This window comes from Capricornis sumatraensis, chromosome 6, assembly GCF_032405125.1.
Source record: "Capricornis sumatraensis isolate serow.1 chromosome 6, serow.2, whole genome shotgun sequence".
Lineage (NCBI taxonomy): Eukaryota > Metazoa > Chordata > Mammalia > Artiodactyla > Bovidae > Capricornis > Capricornis sumatraensis.
The window spans coordinates 8,463,995-8,481,178 of NC_091074.1; the positions used below are offsets into that span (position 1 = coordinate 8,463,995).

Genomic DNA, 17,184 nt, shown 5'->3' on the forward strand with positions numbered 1-17,184 from the left:
CAGTGGAATCTAGATAAAAGTGGCACCTGTGACATCAGTGGCACCCAGGACAAGAGTGGCAAGAGACAAAAGCCACACTCATGATACTCGCAGCAATAGTGGCACACATGGTAGGAGCTGCACCAGAGACATCAGCAGTACCCAGGGCAAGAGCAGCACCCAAGCCACAACTGGAACCCAGAAAAAGACTGGTACAAGAGACAACAGCCTCACCCATGACACTTGTGCAAAGAATGGCACCCATGGCAAGAATGGCACCCAGGACAAAAGGAGCACCTGTGACACTGGGACATTTTAAATAAGAGTGGCAACCGAGACCCCAGCGGCACCCAGGACACCAGCCACACACGTGGCACTCGTGGCAAGAGTGTCACCCATGGCAAGAACAGCACCTGTGACACCAGATATACACAAGGCAACAGTGGCACCAAAGAAACAAGGGAGAGAAATGGCAACAGTGTCACTGGGGACTCCAGTGGCACCCATGAGAGAGTGACACCTGAGAGAGCAGTGGCACCCAAGAAAAGAGGGTCACCAGAGATACCAGCAACACTCATGACACCCACAGCAGGAGCAGCACACATGGCAAGAGCAGCACCCGACACACAGTGGCACCCATGGCACTTGTGGCAAGACGGCAACATTGGCAAGAGCAGCATCTGTGACCCCCGAGACACTGGGACACCAGGGGCACCAAAGACATGAGGGACAGCCATGAAAAGAGTGATACCCAAGACACCAGCAGCACACAGGACAAGAGTCGCATCAGAGATACGAGCTGCAACCGTGACACTCGTGGCAAAGGGGCACTCATGATAAGAGCGGCACCCGAGAACCCAGTGGCACCCAGGGCAAGAGTGGCACCCAATTCATCAGGTGCACTCATGATACCCACAGCAAGTCAGCACCCATTTCAAGAACAGCACCCAAACAACGGCATCACCCAGGACAAAAGTGGCTCAAGAGACACCAGCAGGAACCGTGACACTTGCAGCAAGAGCTGCAAGTCCATGGCAATAGGGGCCCCGGGACACCAGTGACACCCAGAACAAAAGCGGCACCCGAGACCCCAGTGTAGCCATGAAGAGAAGCAGCACCAGAAAAACAGCAGCACTCATGACACCCAAGTCAAGAGCAGCACCTGAGACACCAGTGGAAACCGGGACCAGAGCAGCACCAGAGACAACAGCCGCACCCAGGACAAGAGCAGCACGAGACACCATCTACACCCGTGATACTTGGGGCAAAAATGGCACACATGGCAAGAATGGCAGCCAGGAGAAAAACAACACCCGAGACACCAAGGGCACCCAGGACAAGAGTGGCACCCGAGATAACAGTGGCAACCATGACAGCAGCAGCACCGTGAGACTTGCGGCAAGAGCTGCAAACCCATGCCAACAGAGGCACACAAGTACCAGCGGCACCCAGGACAATAGTGGCACCCGAGACACCAGTGGCGGCCAGGAAGAGAGCGACACCCGAGACACCAGTGGCACTCAGGAAAAGAGAGGAACCCGAGACACCAGTGGCACCCAGGAAAAGAGAGGCACCAGAAACACCCACGGCACTCAGCTCAAGAGCAGCACCCGAGATACCTGCCACACCTGTGACACTCGTGGCAAGAGTGGCAACCATGGCAAGAGCGGTACCAGAGACACCAATGGCACCCAGAACAAAGTGTCAGCTGAGTCACCAGTGGACCCCAGGAGAAAAGCAATACCAGGAAAACCAGCAGCACTCATGACACACAAGTCAAGAGCGGCACCTTAGACACCAGTGGAATCCAGGACAAGAGCGGCACCAGAGACACCAGGTGCACCCGTGACACTTGGGTCAAAAATGGCACCCATGGCAAGAATGGCAGCCAGGACAAGAACAACACCAGAGACACCAAGGGCACCCAGGAAAAGAGCGGCACACGAGACACCAGCTGAACCCGTGACACTTGACACAAGAACAGCACCCATGGCAAGAACAGAACTCAGAACAAGAGGAGAACACGAGACACTGGGAAAACCTGGATAAGAGTGGCCTCTGAGAACTCAGCGGCACCCATGACATCGGCAGAACCCGTGAGACTCATGGCAAGAGCTGCAAATCCATGGCAATAGAGGCACCCAAGACACCAGTAGCACCCGGGAACAAGTAGCAGCCGAGTCCCAGTGGCACCCAGGACAGGAGCGGCAACAGAGACATCAGTCACCCCCGTAAAACTCGTGGCAAGCGTGGCACCCACGGCAATAATGGTCTCCGAGACACCAATGGCACCCAACACAAGAGCAGCGCCCGAGACACCAGTGGCCTACGGAACACCTAAGACAATAGTGGCACCCATGACACCTGATCAACATCAGCACACAAGGCAAGAGCAGCATCCGAGACGCCAGTGACACTGGTGACAAGAGCGACACCAATGATACTATTGGCACCAGTGACACTTGCCCTAAGAGTAGCCCCCAGGAGAAGAGAGGCAACAGAGAAACCAGCTGCACCATTGACACTCACAGCAAAGCAGCAACCATGGCAAAAGGGGACCTGACAACCCAGTGACACACAGGACAAGAGCAGCAACCGAGACACCAGAGGCACCCATGACAAGAGCGGCACCCAGCACCAGTGGCACCCAGGAAAAGAGTGGCACACGAGACACAAGTCGAATCCGTGACACTCGTGGCAACAGTGGCACACATGGCAGGAGCTGCACCTGAGACATCATCAGCACCCATGGCACATGTGGCACACAAGACACCAGTGGCACCCAGGACAAAGCATCAGCCAAGTCACCAGTGGACCTAGGACAGGAGCGGTAACATAGACATCAGCTGCACCAGTGACACTCGTGGTAAGTGTGGCACCCAAAACAAGAGTGTCACCCGAGATATCAATAGGACCCAGGACAAGAGCAGAAGCCAAAATACCAGCAGCACACAGGACAAGAGCAGCACCCGAGACACCAGTGACACTGTGGAGAAGAGTGCCACCATAGATACCAGCCACACCCTTGACACTCGCAGCATGACCAGCACCCATGGCAAGAATGGACTCTGGGACACCAGCAGCACCCCGCACAAGAGTGGTACCCGAGGTAGCAATCGCACCCATGACACTCACAAGGTTTGCACCTGAGACACCAGTGGCACCCAGGACAAGAGTGGCATGAGACACACCAGCCACACCCATGACACTTGTGGAAATAGCTTCACACATGGCAAGAGCTGCACCCAAGAAACCAGCGGCTTCCTTGGCATCATTGCAAGGGAGGCAACCATGTCATGAGCACCACCTGAGACAACAGAAAACCGGGACACCAGGGGCACCAAAGACACCAGGAACAGCCACAAAAAAAGTGACACTCAGGACACCCATGGAACCCATGAGCGAGTAACACCTGACAAAAGGAGCACCCAGAACAAGAGCAGCAACAGATTCACCAGCTGCACCCGTGTCACTCATGGCAAGAGCGGCACACATGGCAAGAGTGGCACCCGAGAACACAGTGACACCCGGAACAAGAGCAGCACCCTGGACACCAGTGGCACCCAGGAAAAAAGCAGCACCCGAGACAACAGCTGTACCCATGACACTTGCGGCAAGGATGGCACCCAGGACAGGAGCAGCACCCAAGACGCCAAGGGCACCCAGGACAAGAGTGGCACCCGAAACACCAGTGGCACCCATTAAATCAGCAGCACTCATTACATCAGTGGCACCTATAACACCCGAAACACCAGTGGCATTCAGGACACCCGAGACACCAGCAGCACTTCTGACACCCACGGTAAAAGCACAACCCACGGGAAGAATGGCAAGCAGAGACACCAGCCACAACCCTGACACTTGCAGCAAGAACAGCACCCATGGCAAGAATGGCAGCCAGGAAAAGAGGAGCACCCAAGACACCAAGGGCACCCACGACAAGAGTAGCACCCGAGACACTAGCAGCACCCAGGACAAGACCAGCACCCGAGACACTGGGGCACCCTGGACAAGATGGCTCCCAAGACCCCAGCAGCACCCATGATTCCAGCAGAACCCATAACATCAGTTGCCCCTGTGATACCAGCGAAATCAGTGGCACTCATGACACCTGAGACATCAGTGGCACTTATGACAACCATGGTAAGAGCAGGACCCGAGACACCAGCCATGCCCATGACACTTGTGGCAAGAGCAGCACCCAAGGCAAGAGTGGCAAAGGAGACACCAGCAGCAGCCATGACAAGAGCGGCACCCAAAACATCAGTGGCACCCAGGACACCAATGGCAACAGACTCCAGGGAAAGCAAGACAACAGAGACAACCAGGACACCATTGGCATCTGTGACAAGAGTGACACTCGAAATATCCTTGGCACCCATGACATCAGTGGCCCCTGTGACACCAACGACACCAGTGGCACTCATGACACCCGAGACATCAGTGGCACTTACGACACCCATGGTAAGGGCAGCATCCGTGGCAAGAGCAGGACCCGAGACACGAGCCGCACTCGTAACACTCGTGGCAAGAGCGGCACCCATGGCAATTGTGACACCCAAAACAAGAGCACCACCTGGGACACCAGTGGCAACAAAGACTCCAGGGACAGCCATGACAAGAGTGACACCCACGACACCACTGGCACCTGTGACAAGAGTGATACCCAAAACACCAGCAGCACCCTAGACAAGAGTGGCACCCGAATCACCAGCTGCACTCATGACACCCATGGCAAGAGTGGCACCCGAAAACCAGTGGCACCCAGGACAAGAGTGGCACATGAGACATCAGTGGGAACCATGAGACTCGCGGCAAGAGCTGCAAAACTATGACAATAGCGGCACCCGAGACACCTGCGGCACCCAAGACACCTGCGGCACCTAGGAAGAGCATGACACCTGAGACACCACTGGCACCAAGGACAAGCACAGCACCCAAAACACCAGTGGCACTCAGGACAAGAGTGGCACAAGAGACACCAGTGGCACCCAGCTGAAAAGTGGCAGCCGATGTACCGACCTCACCCATGACACTCAAAGCAAGAGCAGCACCCAGGGCAAGAGCAGCACCAGAGACACCAATGCACCCGTGACACTTGGGGCAAAAGCACCACCCATGGCAAGAATGACAGCCAGGACAAGAACAACACTTGAGACACCAAGGGCACCCAGGACAAGAGTGGCACCCGAGATAACAGTGGCACCCATGACACTAGCAGCACCCATGAGAGTCACGGCAAGTGCTGCAAACCCATGCCAGTAGAGGCAACCAAGGCACGAGTGGAACCCAGGACAACAGCGGCACCAGAGACACCAGTGGTTCCCAGGACAGGAGCTACACTTGAGACACCCCCGGCACCCAGGCCAAGAGCAGCACCAGTGACACCAGCAGCACTATTGACACCCACAGCTAGAGCAGCACCCATGGCACGAGTGCACCTGAGACAACAGTGGTACCAATTAAATCAGCAGCCCCTGAAACACCAGTGGCACTCAGGACACCCGGACACCAGCAGAGCTTCTGACACCCATGGCAAGAGCACAACCCATAAGAGTGGCAACCGGAGACAACAGCCGCATCCGTGACACTTGTGGCAAGAGCGGCACCCATGGCAAGAGCGGCACCAATGACACAAGTTGCACCCATGACACTTGCAGCAAAAACAGCACCCATGGCAAGAATGGCAGCCAGGAAAAGAGCAGCACCCGAGACACCAAGGGCACCCAGGACAAGAGTGGCACCAGAGACACCAGCGGCACCCAGGTCAAGAGTGGCACCCGAGACACCCGCGGCACTGAGGACAGGAGGGGCACCCAAGACACCAGCGGCACCCACTCAAGAGCAGCACCCAAGGTACCACCCTCATCCATTACACCCGGGGCAAGAGTGGTCCCAGAGACACCAGCCGCACCCATGACACATGCAGCAAGAGATTCACCCATGGCAAGAACGGCCTTTGAGACAAAAGCGGCACCCCACACAAGAGGGGCATTCGAGGTAGCAGCTGCTCCTGTGTCACTCATGGCAAGAGTGCCCCCTGAAACACCAGTGGAATCCAGGTAAAAGCAACATCTGTGACACCAGTGGCACCCAGGACAAGAGTGGCAACAGAGACACCAGCCACACCTGTGACACTCACGGCAAGAGTTTCACCCATGGCAAGAACAGCCATTGAGACACCAGTGGCACCCCACACAAGAGTGGCACTCGAGGTAGCAGCTGCTCCTGTGTCACTCATGGCAAGAGTGCCCCCTGAAACACCAGTGGAATCCAGGTAAAAGCAGCACCTGAGCCACAAGTGGCACCCAGGAAAAGAGCGGTACAAAAGACCACAGCTGCACCCTTGACACTCACAGCAAAGAGGAACTAATGGCAAAAGAGGGACCCAAAAACCCAGGGGCACCCAGAACAAGAGCGCCAACCGAGACACCATCGGCACCTGTGAAACCTGAGCAACAGAAGCACGCACGGCAAGAGTGGCACCTGAGACGCCAGCAGCACCCATGACACTCGCGGCAAAGCAGCACCAATGGCAAAAGCGAGACTGAGAACCCACAGGCACCCAGAACAAAAGCGGCAGCCGAGACATCATCGGAACCCGTGACACTCACAGCAAAACGGCACCCATGGCAAAAGCGGGACCTGAGATACCAGCGGCAGCCAGGACAATAGCAGCACCCGAGACACCAGCAGCACCCAAGGAAAAGAGGGGCACCTGAGACACCAGCAGCACTCATGACACCAATGGAAAGAGCATCAATCATGGCAGGTGTGGCACCCAAGACACACTGGCACTTGTGGCACTTGTAGCAAGAGTGACAACCATAGCAACCACAGCACCTGTGACACCAGAGACACCCAGTACACCAGGGGCACCAAAGACACCAGAGACAGCCATGACAAGAGTGACACCAGGGACACTAGTGGCACCGTGAGAGAGTGACAGCCAAGACACCAGCAGCACCCAGCACAAGAGTGGCAAAAGAGATACCAGCCATACCCATGACACTCACAGTGCATGAGTGGCACCTGAGAACCCAGTGACACCCCTGATAAGAGTGACACCTGACACCCAGGGCACACAGGAAAAGAGCAGAACACAAGACACCAGCCACACCCATGACACTTGTGGCAAGAAAGGCACCCATGGCAAAAATAACACACAGGACAAGAGCAGCACCTGGGACACACTGGGGCACCCTGGACAAGGTGGCTCCCGAGACCCCAGTGGCACCCATGACACCAGCAGCACCTGTGACGTCAGTGGCCAGAAAAACCAGTGAAAACCAGTGGCACATATGACACCCGAGACATCAGCGGCACTAACGACACCCACGGTAAGAACAGCACCCATGCCAAGAGCAGGACCAGAGACACCAGCCGCACCCGTGAGACTCGTGGCAAGAGTGGCACCCATGGCAAGAGCAGCACCCGAGACACTGGGGCACCCTGGACAAGATGGCTCCTGAGACCCCAGGGTCACCCATGACTCCAGCAGCACCAGCGACATCAGTGGCCCCTGTGATACCAGTGAAACCAGTGGCAGCCATGACATCCAAGACATCAGCGGCTCTTATGGCACCCACAGTATGAGCAGCACCCGTGAGAGTCGTGGCAAGAGTGGCACCCATGGCAAGAGCAGCACCCATGGCAATAGTTGCATCCGAGACACCAGTGGCACCTGAAACACCAGCAGCACTTGGGACACCAGTGGCAACAAAGACTTCAGGGAGAGCCATGACAAGAGTGACAACCGCGACACCACTGATATCTGTGACAAGTGATACCCAAAACACCAGTGGCACCCTAGACAAGAGTGGCACCCGAATCACCAGCTGCACTAATGACACCCATGGCAAGTCAGCACCCATGGCAAGAGTGGCACCCGAAAACCAGCAGCACCCTGGACAAGAGCGGCACCTGAGACACCAGCGGCACTCAGGTAAAGAGTGCCACCAGAGACCAGCAGCTCCCAGGACAAGAGCGGCACCCGAGACACCAGTGGCATCCGGGACTAGAGTGCCATCAGAGACATCAGCCACACCTGTGACACTCACTACAAGAGAAGCACCCAAGACACCAGCGGCACCCAGGTTAAGAGCAGCACCTGAGCCACCAGTGGCACCCAGGGAGTGTGCGACACACGAGACATCAGTGGCATCAAGGACAAGAACGCCACCCAAGACACCAGTGGGACAGGGGACAAGATGGCCACCAGAGACACCAGCGGCACTGACTCAAGAGTGGCACCCGAGGTACCAGCCTCACCCATTACCCTCAGGGCAAGAGTGGTACCAGAGACTCCAGCCGCACCTGTGACACTCACAGCAAGAGTTTCACCCATGGCAAGAACGACCTTTGAGACAACACTGGCACCCCACACAAGAGTGGCACTCGAGGTAGCAGCTGCTCCTGTGTCACTCATGGCAAGAGTGCCCCCTGAAACACCAGTGGAATCCAGGTAAAAGCGGCACCTGTGACACCAGTGGCACCCAGGACAAGAGTGGCAACAGAGACTACAGCCACACTCATGATACTCATGGCAATAGCAGCACGCATGTTAGGAGCTGCAACCAAGACATCAGCAGCACCCAGGGCAAGAGCAGCACCCGAGCCACAAGTGGCACCCAGGAAAAGACTGGTACAAGAGACAACAGCCACACCCATGACACTTGTGGAAAGAATGGCACCCAGGACAAGAGGAGCACCCAAGACACCAGGGCACTCTACATAAAAGTGGCAACCAAGACCCCAGCAGCACCCAGGACACCAGCCACACATGTGGCACTCATGGCAAGAGTGGCACCCATGGCAAGAACAGGACCTATGACAATAGATATACGTGGAGCCCAGTGGCACCAAAGAAACAAGGGAGAGAAATGGCAACAGTGACACTGAGGACACCAGTGGCACTCATGAGAGAGTGACACCCAAGAGAGCAGCAGCACCCAAGAAAAGAGAGGCACCCAAGACACCAGCCTCACCCATGACACTTGCAGCAAGAAAGGCACACATGGCAAGAATGACACCCATGGCAAGAATGGCACCCACGACAAGAGCAGCACCCAAGACACTGGAGCACCCTGAACAAGATGGCTCCCGAGACCACAGCAGCACACATGACTCCAGCAGCACCCGTGACATCAGAGGCCCCTGTGATACCAGCGAAACCAGTGGCACTCATGACACCTGAGACATCAGCAGCACTTACGACACCCACGGTAAGGGCAGCACCCATGTCAAGAGCAGGACCCGAGACACCAGCTGCACCCGTGACACTCACGGCAAGAGCGGCACCCTTGACAAGAGTGGCACCCATGACAAGAGTGGCACCCATGACAAGAGTGGCACCCGAAACACCACCAGCACCTGGGACACCAGTGGCAACAAAGATTCCAGGTACAGCCATGACAAGAGTGACACCTGGGACATCACTGGCACCTGTGGCAAGAGTGATGCCTGAAACATCAGCAGCACCCTAGACAAGAGTGGCACCTGAATCACCAGCTGCACTCCTGACACCCATGGCAAGCCAGCACCCATGGCCAAAGTGGCACCCAAACACCAGCGGCTCCCAAAACAAGAGCGGCACCAGAGACACCAATGCACCCGTGACACTTGGGGCAAAAGCAGCACCCATGGCAACAATGGCAGCCAGGACAAGAACAACACCCAAGACACCAAGGGCACCAAGGACAAGAGTGGCACCTGAGATAACAGTGGCATCCATGACACCAGCAGCACCCGTGAGAGTCGCGGCAAGTGCTGTAAACCCATGCCAGTAGAGGCAACCAAGACACCAGTGGAAACCAGGACAAGAGCGGCACCCTAGACACCAGCGGCTCTCAGGACAAGAGCTACATCTGAGACACCGGTGGCACCCAGGCCAAGAGCCACACCAGGGACACCAGCTGCACCTTTGAAGCTTGGGGCAAAAATGGCACCCATGGCAAGAATGGCAGGCAGGACATGAACAACACCCATGACACCAAGAGCATCCAGGACAAGAGTGGCACCCGAGATACCAGGGTCACCCATGACACCAGCAGCACCCATGATATCAGTGTCACCTGTAACACCAGAGACCAGTAGCACCCTTGACACCCGAAACACCAAGGGTGCTTATGACACCCACAGTAAGAGCATCACCCATGGCAACAGTGGCAACCCGAGACACCAGCCACACCCGTGACACTCACAGCAAGAGTGGCACACATGGCAAGAGCAGCATGCGAGACACCACTGGCACTCTGGACACCCAAGACCCCAGTGGCACCTGTGACACCCGATCAACATCAGCATGCAAAGCAAGAGTGGCACCCGAGACACCAGTGGCACCTGTGACAAGAGCGACACCAATGATACTATTGGCACCTATGGCACTCACCCCGACAGCAGCACCCAGGACAAGAGCGGCAACAGAGACACCAGTGGCACCCATTACAAGAGTGGCACCTGACACCAGAGGCAGCCAGGGAAAGAGCAGCACATGAGACACCAGCTGAACCCATGACACTTGACGCAAGAATGGAATCCATGGCACAAACAGAACCCAGGACAAGAGGAGCACCTGAGACACCAGGAAAACCTGGATAAGAGTGCCATCCGAGAACCCAGCGGCACCCATGACATCAGCAGAACCCGTGAGACTTGCAGCAAGAGCTGTATACCCATGGCAATAGAGGCAACCAAGATACCAGCAGCACCGAGGACAATAGTAGCACCCGAGACACCAGTGGCACCAAGGACATAAGTGGCAACCGAGACACCAGTGGCAACCAGGAAAAGAGCAGCACCAGAGCTACCAGCCACACCCGTGACACTCGTGGCTAGAGCGGCACCCATGGCAAGAGTGGCACCCAAGACACCAGTGGCACCCAGAACAGCGTCAGCAGAGTTACCAGTGGACCTAGAACAGGAGCGGCAACAGAGACATTGGCTGCACTGTGACTCTTGCAGTAATGTTGGGACCTAACAAATGCCATGATAGGCTTCAGGGACTAAGGTAGGATTCACGGCAAAGGCTGAGTCATTGCCCAGTGAGGTCATCCCCACGGATGCCAGGACTTGTCTAATCAGCATACTCCCCATAACCTGGTTTGAGTTTATCAGGATGTAAAAGACATCCCTCTGCAGCCAAAAAAGATTAGCCAATTAGTAAATACCAGGAAACCCCTGCAGCCAATAAAGATTAGCCAATTAGTAAATACTAGGAAACTCCTGCAGCCAATCAGCCCTTGCCAACTCTCTGTTCTAAAACCTATAAATACTGCTGTAAATCTGGGCTCAGGCTCCTTGCTCCACTCAGCTGTGTTGGATGTGGCAGGAGCCCTAGCTCAAGCTAGAAATAAAACCCCTTCATGTTTTTGGATTGCTGTGGACGTCTTATTCTCTCAGTTTTGGGGACTCGGACTCTGGGCATAACAGCAAGTGTGGCACCCAGAGCAAGGGCGTCACCCGAGACACCAATGGCACCCAGGACAAGAGCAGAAGCCAAGATACCAGTGGCACACAGGACAAGAGCGGCACCCGAGACACCAACAACACCGGGAACAAGAGTGGCACCAGAGACACCAGCCGGAAACTTGACACTTGGGGCATGAGTGGCACTCATGACAAGAATGCGCTCTGAGACACCAGCAGCACCCCGCACAAGAGCAGCACTAGAGGAGGCAGCCGCACCCATGACACTCACTGCAAGGTTTGCACCTGAGACACCAGTTGCACCCAGGACAAGAGCGGCATGAGACAGAACAGCCACACCCGTGACACTCATGGAAATAGCTTCACACATGGCAAGAGCTGCACCCGAGGCACCTGCAGCACCCATGGCACTCGTGCCAAGAGTGGCAACCATGGCAAGAGCAGCACCTGCTGGGAGCCAGCATGGGGAATCCCGCCCATTGCAATGGTCATGAGGAAGAGGCCTGACAGGCAAAGGCGAGATCAGGCCTCGAGGGAACCCCCCTGGACCTTCTCGAGCATCCACCCCAAAAATAGAGTCTGTCTGCTTTATTACATTATGCCTTTCACCAACTCCTCTGACAGTAACAGGGGGGCTGTCCCCTCACCACCTTTCTCTGGAAAAAGTTAATTTAGAGCTTTCGGATAATAAGTCTCCTGGGCATAATAAGAGTGTTTCAATCCAAAAAACCCTCTGATGGCTTTCTAGCCTGCCTGACAGCTTTTATCCGGATTCTTACAGCTATGAATGTGATTGTTTACATCCTCCTGACCACGAGAGGAACAGGAAGCTTAAAAAACATCCTAGGAATGTAGGGCCTTCTGAGGAGTCAAAATCATTAGAATAGGACTGATTAAGGGTTTCATTGTTGAGCCAATACTTGCTGCCAAGTTTTTATATCTTTTATTTGTTGATATAGTTGGTATGTAGAAAAAAACAGGTAGTAGCCCTGGCATTAGCAACATTAGATCTTTGAGTTAAGTACTTTCTTTGTTATAACCCACTGCACCTTTGTTCTACAGGAATGTAACCTTATTTAGTACTTTGAGGGTGATGCAGATTAAAGAAAAAGCCCTTCAAGGGAAAATGAGTTTTCTGGTTGATAGACATTTATCTAGGAAGAGAGCCATAAAAATGTTAACAACCCTCTTGGCCAGAAGATAATGTAAATCACCTGAGACCTTTTGTCTACGGGAAGGTATGCAAAAAGAAAGCCTGGTCTCAATAAGGGTCAGGACTGCTGTCCTTGCATAATTCTGAGTATCCCATTATTTCTTTATGTACAGCTTGGGGTATATAAGCTGCCTTTGAAAATAAAGTTGTGGGTCTTGCTCCAATGCTTGGCTCCCCCATGTCGTTCTTTTCTTATTCTCCCTTTTCAGGCTGAATTCTCGTCTGGGGCATAGAGGCTCGCTGTGTCTACTTATTTGCCTGGGCTTCTAAGACCCACGTGAGAGGGAGCCCAAGGTGGGACACCCTCTGCTATTCAAGTGGGCACCTGTGGCCTACACAGATGGTGCAAGTTCCTTGTCTTGAGGCTTTATTGGCTTTCTATGTAAACCAAGGAATTTCAGCTTCTTTTCTCCTCTATTTTCTCCACTACACTATTCTTTCTTAATCTGTTTATATCTCTAATTAAATAATTATTTCCTAATTGCCGACACTGTCTCCCCTTCGAATTCCCTGGATCCACCATGGCTGGATCCCAGCAAGCACCTGTGACATCAGATACACCTGGGACACCAGGGGCACCAAAGAAACCAGGGGAGTCATGATAGCAGTGACACCCAGGACACCAGTGGCACCCATGAGACAGTGACACCCGAGATACCAGCGGCACCCAGGAAAAGAGCGGCACCCGAGACACCAGTAGCCCTCTTGACACCCATGGCAAGAGCAGCACCCATGGCAAGAGTGGCACGTGAGACACAGTGGCACCTGTGGCACTTGTGGCAGGAGAGGCACCCATGGCAAGAGCTGCACCCAAGAAACCAGCGGCTTCTTTGCCATCATCACAAGAGTGGCAACCATGGCAAGAGCAGCATCTGAGACAACAGAAACAACCGGGACACCAGGGACACCAAAGACACCAGGGACAGCCAGGACAAAAGTGACACCCGTGAGAGAGTAACATCCAACACAAGTGGCAACCAGAACAAGAGTGGCAACAGATTCACAGCTGCACCTGGGACACTCATGGCAAGAGCAGCACCCATGGCGAGAGTGACACCTGAGAACACAGTGACACCCAGAACAAGAGCAGCACCCCTGGACACCAGTGGCACCCAGGAAAGGAGTGGCACCCAAGACACCAGCTGCACCAATGACACTTGTGGCAAGAGGGGCACCCACGGCAAGAGTGGCACCCAAGAAACCAGTGGCCCCCAGGACAAGAGCAGCACCAGAATCATCAGCAGCACTCATGACACCCACGTCAAGAGTGGCACATGAGACACCAGTGGCACCCAGGACAAGACCAGTGGCACCCAGGACACCAGCCACACCCAAAACACACGCAGCAAGAGAGGCACCCATGACAGCAGCAGTACCCAGGTCAAGAGCAGTACCCGAGACACCAGCAGCACCCAGGACAAGAGTGGCACCCGAGACACCAGCTGTACCCATAACACTTGCAGCAGAAGAGGCATCCATGACAAAAGCGGCACCCGAGACACCAGGGGCACCCACGATAAGAATGGCACCCAAGACACCATCTGTACCCAGGTCAAGAGTGGCTCCCAAGCCACCAGTGGCACCCAGGACAAGAGCAGTACCAGAGACACCAGCCACACCCGTGACACTCACAGAAAGCATGGCACCTGTGGCAAGAGCATCACCCGAGATACCAGCAGCACTCAGGACAAGAGCAGATCCCGAATCACCACTAGCACTCATGACACCCACGGCAATAGCAGAACCCATGGCCAGAGGGGAACCCGAGACACCAGCAGCAACCAGGAAAAGAGTGGCACCCGTGACACTTGCGGCAAGAACAGCGCCTATGGCAAGAATGGCAGCCAGGAAAAGAGCACCACTTAAGACACCAAGGGCACCTAGGACAAGAGTGGCACCCAAGACATCAGTGGCACCCAGGTCAAGAGTGGCACCCAAGACACCAGCGGCACCATTGGCACCCAAGTCACCAGCAGCACCCGGGACAAGAGTGCACCCAACAAAAAAGTGGCACCTGTGACACTCGAGGAAAGAGTGGCACCCAGAACAAGAGCAAAACCAAAGACACCAGTTGCACACGTGACACCCGAGACCCAGTGGCACCTGTGACACCTGAGCAATGGCAGCATGATGGCAAGAGTGGCAACTGAGACACCAGTGGCACCCAGGACAAGAGCAGCACCCAACACAACAGTGGCACCCAGGACAAGACCGGCACCTGAGACACCAGTGGCATCTAAGTCAAGAGCAGCACCAGAGACACAAGCCATACCCATGACACTCACTTTAAGAGTGGCACCCATGGCAAGAACGGCCTTGGAGACACCAGCAGCACCCCACACAAGAGCAGCACCTGAGGTAGCTGCCGCACACGTGACATGGCAAGAGTGGCACCCGAGACACCAGTGGCACCAAGATAAAATCAGTTCCCAAGACATGAGTGGCACCCAGGACAGGAGCGGCATCCGAGATGCCAGCTGCACCCGGGACACTCATGGCAAAATTGGCATACGGGGCAAGAGCAGAAACAGAGACACCAGCGGCACCCAGGACAAGAGCAGCAACAGAGACACAAGCGGAACCTGGGACACCAGTGGCAAGAAAGACTCCAGGGGCAGCAATGACAATAGAGGCACCCAAGACACCAGTGGCACCCAGGACAAGAGTGGTACCTGAGACATCAACGGTACTTGTAAGAGAGCAACAACTGAGACACCAGTGGAACCCAGGACAAGAGCAGCACCCAGGACACCAGTGGCTCGCAGGACAAAAGCTGCACCAGAGAGACCAGCTGCATGCATGACACTCGCGGCAAGAGCGACACCCATGGAAAGAGTGGCACCCAAGACACCAGCGGCACCTAGGACAAAGCAGCAGCCGAGACACCAGTGGTACCCAGGACAGGAGCGGCAACAAAGCCATTAGCCGCACCCGTGACACTTGCGGCAAGCATTGCACCCAAGGCAAGAGCGTCACCCAAGACACCAACGGTACTCAGGACAAGGGCGACACCCAAGACACTAGCGACACCAGGGACAAGTGTGGAACAAGTGACACCAGCCGCACCCATAACACTCACAGTAAGAGCTGCACCCATGGCAATAAAGGCCTCCGAGACACCAGCAGTACCCCAAACAAGAGCAGAACTCGAGGTAGCAGCTGCTCCTGTGACACTCATGGCAAGAGTGGCACCCAAGACACCAGTGGCAACCAGGACAAAAGGGGCACCAGAAACAACAGCCACACCTGTGACACTAGCAGCAATAGTGGCACACATGGCAGGAGCTGCACCAAGACACCAGCGGTAACCATGGCACCCGTGACAAGAGAGGCATCCATGGAAAGAACAGCAGCTTTGACACCAGATACATCTGGGACACCAGTGGCACCAAAGACACCAGAGAGAGCCATGATGAGAGTGACACATGGGAAACCAGTGGCACCCATGAGAGTGACACCTGAGACACCAGCAGCACCCAGGAAAAAAGCAGCACCTGAGACACCACCAGCCCTCTTGACACAGAGGGCAAGAGCAGCACCCACGGCAAGAGCGGCCTCCGAGACAAAGTGGCACCATTGGCATTTGTGGCAAGTGCAGCAACCATGGCATGAGCAGCACCAGTGACACCAGAGATACCCAGGACACCAGTAGCACCAAAGAAACCAGGGACAGCCATGACATGTGTGACATCCAGGACACCAGTGGCACCCTTGAAACAGTGACACGCAACACACCAGTGGCACCCAGGACAAGAGAGGCAGCAGAGGCACCAGCGGCAGCCAGGCAAACATCAGCAACAGAGACAGCAGCCACACATGAGACTCTTGTGCCAAGAATGACACCCATGGCAGGAATGACACCCGGGACAAGAGGAGCACTCGAGTCACCAGGAAAACCTAGATAAGAGTGGCCTCTGAGACTACTATCAGCGATTATATGCCAATAAAATGGACAATGTGGAAGAAATGGACAAATTCTTAGAAAAGTACAACTTCCCAAAACTGAACCAGGAAGAAATAGAAAATCTTAACAGACCCATCACAAGCACGGAAATTGAAACTGTAATCAGAAATCTTCCAGCAAACAAAGCCCAGGTCCAGACAGCTTCACAGCTGAATTCTACCAAAAGTTTACACAATAGCTAACACCTATCCTACTGAAACTCTTCCAGAAAATTGCAGAGGAAGGTAAACTTCCAAACTCATTCTATGAGGCCACCATCACCCTAATACCAAAACCTGACAAAGATGCCACAAAAAAAGAAAACTACAGGCCAATATCACTGATGAACATAGATGCAAAAATCCTCAACAAAATTCTAGCAATCAGAATCCAACAACACATTGAAAAGATCATACACCATGACCAAGTGGGCTTTATCCCAGGGATGCAAGGATTCTTCAATATCCGCAAATCAATCAATGTAATTCACCACATTAACAAATTGAAAAATAAAAACCATATGATTATCTCAATAGATGAAGAGAAGGCCTTTGACAAAATTCAACATCCATTTATGATTTTAAAAAAATCTCTCCAGAAAGCAGGAATAGAAGGAACATAC

At 54.4% G+C, this 17,184-nt stretch overlaps 4 protein-coding genes across 4 annotated transcripts; all 4 read left to right on the top strand.

Moving 5' to 3' along the window:
- Positions 1-1,080: 1,080 nt before the first annotated feature.
- On the top strand, positions 1,081-3,684 carry LOC138081219 (dentin sialophosphoprotein-like). Its single transcript, XM_068974340.1, has 3 exons — positions 1,081-1,682; positions 2,892-3,088; positions 3,299-3,684. Exons 1-3 carry the CDS (start codon positions 1,081-1,083, stop codon positions 3,682-3,684), a joined length of 1,185 nt encoding a protein of 394 aa, XP_068830441.1.
- A 1,827-nt stretch (positions 3,685-5,511) lies between these two features.
- Positions 5,512-7,667, top strand: LOC138081222 (dentin sialophosphoprotein-like). Its single transcript, XM_068974342.1, has 3 exons — positions 5,512-5,835; positions 7,247-7,370; positions 7,453-7,667. Exons 1-3 carry the CDS (start codon positions 5,512-5,514, stop codon positions 7,665-7,667), a joined length of 663 nt encoding a protein of 220 aa, XP_068830443.1.
- Positions 7,668-13,660: 5,993 nt separating this feature from the next.
- On the top strand, positions 13,661-14,485 carry LOC138081223 (dentin sialophosphoprotein-like). The gene is made up of 2 exons (XM_068974343.1): positions 13,661-13,879; positions 13,916-14,485. Exons 1-2 carry the CDS (start codon positions 13,661-13,663, stop codon positions 14,483-14,485), a joined length of 789 nt encoding a protein of 262 aa, XP_068830444.1.
- Positions 14,486-15,055: 570 nt separating this feature from the next.
- On the top strand, positions 15,056-16,231 carry LOC138081224 (dentin sialophosphoprotein-like). Its single transcript, XM_068974344.1, has 3 exons — positions 15,056-15,287; positions 15,484-15,923; positions 16,145-16,231. The coding sequence occupies exons 1-3, from the start codon at positions 15,056-15,058 to the stop codon at positions 16,229-16,231; spliced, it is 759 nt and encodes a 252-aa protein (XP_068830445.1).
- The last annotated feature ends 953 nt before the right edge of the window (positions 16,232-17,184 follow it).

Excerpts from the sequence above, each read along its gene's own strand:
- LOC138081219 (XM_068974340.1), top strand. The coding sequence starts at position 1,081 with ATGAAGAGAAGCAGCACCAGAAAAACAGCAGCACTCATGACACCCAAG. Across the intron at positions 1,683-2,891 it reads AATGGCACCCAGAACAAAGT|GACCCAGGACAAGAGCAGAA; the intron begins GTCAGCTGAGTC and ends AGATATCAATAG. Across the intron at positions 3,089-3,298 it reads GCACAAGAGTGGTACCCGAG|AAAACCGGGACACCAGGGGC; the intron begins GTAGCAATCGCA and ends CTGAGACAACAG.
- LOC138081222 (XM_068974342.1), top strand. The coding sequence starts at position 5,512 with ATGGCAAGAGCACAACCCATAAGAGTGGCAACCGGAGACAACAGCCGC. Across the intron at positions 5,836-7,246 it reads ACTCAAGAGCAGCACCCAAG|TGGCCAGAAAAACCAGTGAA; the intron begins GTACCACCCTCA and ends CTGTGACGTCAG. Across the intron at positions 7,371-7,452 it reads CAGAGACACCAGCCGCACCC|ACCCCAGGGTCACCCATGAC; the intron begins GTGAGACTCGTG and ends ATGGCTCCTGAG.
- LOC138081223 (XM_068974343.1), top strand. The coding sequence starts at position 13,661 with ATGGCGAGAGTGACACCTGAGAACACAGTGACACCCAGAACAAGAGCA. Across the intron at positions 13,880-13,915 it reads GCAGCACTCATGACACCCAC|GACAAGACCAGTGGCACCCA; the intron begins GTCAAGAGTGGC and ends AGTGGCACCCAG.
- LOC138081224 (XM_068974344.1), top strand. The coding sequence starts at position 15,056 with ATGAGTGGCACCCAGGACAGGAGCGGCATCCGAGATGCCAGCTGCACC. Across the intron at positions 15,288-15,483 it reads TGGCACCCAGGACAAGAGTG|GACAAAGCAGCAGCCGAGAC; the intron begins GTACCTGAGACA and ends AGCGGCACCTAG. Across the intron at positions 15,924-16,144 it reads GCTGCACCAAGACACCAGCG|GGCAAGAGCAGCACCCACGG; the intron begins GTAACCATGGCA and ends CTTGACACAGAG.